Genomic DNA, 2,577 nt, shown 5'->3' with positions numbered 1-2,577 from the left:
CTTGTTATAGAGTTGTGTTTGATAAACACTAGTTTGATTCTTAAATGCTTGAAGTCTGTGCTATAGAGCTTGCTTTGCTTCCCTCTTTATATAGGTAATGAAGTCGGAGAAGGGCCACAGATAAAGATCAAGGTACAAATTGATCAATCACTTCGATCAGTCGAATTTCTTATTTTTAGGTGGCTAGCTTGTGTTACTTCCTTTTTACACATTCTAAAACAACTATATATAGGTGCACGAGTTTGAATCTTGATTACACTGAATTTTATCAACCGCAATGCTTGGAAAATATTCGTATAATCTTTTCATAGATCATTGAATTTGATATATATTTTTTCAAATTAGGGGTACATGCTTGGTAATCCTCTAACAGACACAAGTGGCGACTATAATTCAAGAATCCCATTTCTTCATCGTACGGGACTCTTATCAAATGAAATCTATAAAGTAAATAACTACAACCAAGTTGTCTACTAATACAACAAGTTCCTTTATATCGTTTCTGTAATACGACTAACAATTAAGTTGCATATCAAATTTTGTAGTCTACTAAAGAAAATTGCCACGGAAATTACTTGGATGTAGATCCCAACAACCATCGTTGTATAAATGATCTTAAAGTTGTGGATAAGGTACATGAGCTACACTCTAAATTGGATCATTACCTAGCTAATAATGGCATCTTGAGAGTATATATTGAGTTTAATACATGTTTCTTCTATTTCGATCTCAGTGTATTGGAAGAATTAACAAGCCCCAAATTCTAGAGCCTGCTTGTGACACTTCAAATACTATAAAATCTTATCACTTCAGGAGGGGCTTAGTATCTCTTCACAATGCCTCTATGGATATATGGTCGTTACCTCAAGTTCGAATACAAGGGTGTCGCGTATTACTCTATCTAAACTATTTGCTTCCCTTCTATCCAATCCCCAAAAAAAATCCATCATTTGAAAGAAAAACATGGAGAAAATGGTTTTTGTCTTAAATCAAGGGAAAAATATAAAACCTTTTAATTTTTATATTTTATTTTCTTTTTTATATATTTCATGCAGGATGACCACTATATATACAGCTATGTATGGGCTAACCGCAGAGACGTGCGAGAGGCTCTCCATATTGATGAGGTTTGTAGTTTATAGTAAACTGAGTTCTATTCATGTCTCTTGAATATAATTTGATGGGATAATAATCTTATGACTACCAGGAATTCGATGAAATCAAATGGGTGCGATGCAATGAAAGTCTATTTTTTAATTTTTTTACGAAACCCATATCTAACACACACAATGTCCTAAATACGGTTGCCTACCATGAAAACCTTGCCAATAAAAATTGTCGCGCTCTTGTATTCAGGTATTACCCATTTACCCTTAGCTATTCTTCTTAATTTTCATTTTCCCTTTCTCCTATTTGTCTAGTACTTTCTATCTATCTTATTCATGCATGCATGTGGTATTTAGACAGAGTTTGGTATGTAATAATTGAAGGGGGAAGAGAATGGTATAATACTCTAGAATTAAAAAAAGGTTGTTTGTTTGCCACATTAAAATGGAGTGGAGCATTCCTTTAAACATGGTCTATTACATTCCATTGGACAACAAAAACAAATTTTTATTCTAATGTAATGAACCATTGTATTCTTGTTTTTTCCTGGTTCAAACGCTGAGAACTTGAAACAAAACAAATATCCATTAAATTTTGCATGTTTTTATGTTTGTGCAGTGGAGATCATGACATGGTCGTTCCATAATTTGGAACAATGCACTGGATTAAATCTCTAAAATTTTTAGTTGTGAATGATTGGAGACCTTGGTTTGTCAACAAACAAGTAGTCGGGTTAGTTCTGTTTTCATTACTTTTGTCACAATAAAATATGAAACTGATAATATGTCGACATTATGCTCTTATCTTATTTTCTTGCAGATACACCATGAAATATTCAAACCATGAATACAACTTGACATATGCTACTCTAAAGGTGAAAATTTATAATACTTGACTTTCTAATTATGATGAATAGTTGTTAAACCTACTGAAAAAAGAAACTTTGAAGTTTTGTGATGAAAAGAAACATTTATTGTTACGATTATGATGGTTACCTATTTTGTGATGTTTAAGGGAGGAGGTCATACAGCTCCAGAGTACAAACCTAAAGAATGTTTAAGCATGCTGATAAGGTGGCTCGCTAATGATGCTTTGTAAGAAACAATAATGAAATTTAATATTTGTGTCTTATAACGAGGGTTTTAAGCTCGCACGTTGCATCATGAGTTTAAATAATAATTTTTGTTGCAAGTAAATTACGATAAACATATGAACTAATATGAATCTAACACTTCTAATTCAACCATCAATAACTTCAAAAATAAATACCTACATTGTTAGGGAAAAATCCCAGCATAGATCATCTTCCGAATCTTGTTCATCACAAAAGGATTCTTCATGTGATCCTGTGTAGGAATACGTACAACCAAAGTTTACAGTTTGACAATCTACATACTTGATCTCTACAAATTATGTTGTTTAAAATGATAATTTAACTTTGACTATTCATTATCATTTGGGATGTGAGAA

General features: G+C 32.3%; 1 protein-coding gene across 1 annotated transcript; it reads left to right on the top strand.

Moving 5' to 3' along the window:
• The first annotated feature begins 349 nt into the window (after window positions 1–349).
• LOC145047451 (serine carboxypeptidase-like 18) lies at window positions 350–2,255 on the top strand. The gene is made up of 8 exons (XM_078995723.1): window positions 350–447; window positions 546–632; window positions 734–889; window positions 1,056–1,127; window positions 1,208–1,356; window positions 1,726–1,839; window positions 1,927–1,981; window positions 2,122–2,255. The coding sequence occupies exons 1-6, from the start codon at window positions 352–354 to the stop codon at window positions 1,751–1,753; spliced, it is 588 nt and encodes a 195-aa protein (XP_078851849.1). The 5' UTR covers window positions 350–351; the 3' UTR covers window positions 1,754–1,839; window positions 1,927–1,981; window positions 2,122–2,255.
• Window positions 2,256–2,577: the final 322 nt, after the last annotated feature.

This window comes from Lactuca saligna, chromosome 5, assembly GCF_052625555.1.
Source record: "Lactuca saligna cultivar CGN05327 chromosome 5, ASM5262555v1, whole genome shotgun sequence".
Classification (NCBI taxonomy): Eukaryota; Viridiplantae; Streptophyta; class Magnoliopsida; order Asterales; family Asteraceae; genus Lactuca; species Lactuca saligna.
This window is presented reverse-complemented; position numbering and strand designations above follow the sequence as displayed.

What these genes read in the sequence shown, in the direction of transcription:
- LOC145047451 (XM_078995723.1), top strand. Translation starts at nt 352, where the DNA reads ATGCTTGGTAATCCTCTAACAGACACAAGTGGCGACTATAATTCAAGA. An exon ending in TTCGAATACAAGGGTGTCGC is followed by an intron (nt 890 to 1,055) that starts GTATTACTCTAT and finishes TATTTCATGCAG; the next exon opens with GATGACCACTATATATACAG. An exon ending in TGTCGCGCTCTTGTATTCAG is followed by an intron (nt 1,357 to 1,725) that starts GTATTACCCATT and finishes ATGTTTGTGCAG; the next exon opens with TGGAGATCATGACATGGTCG.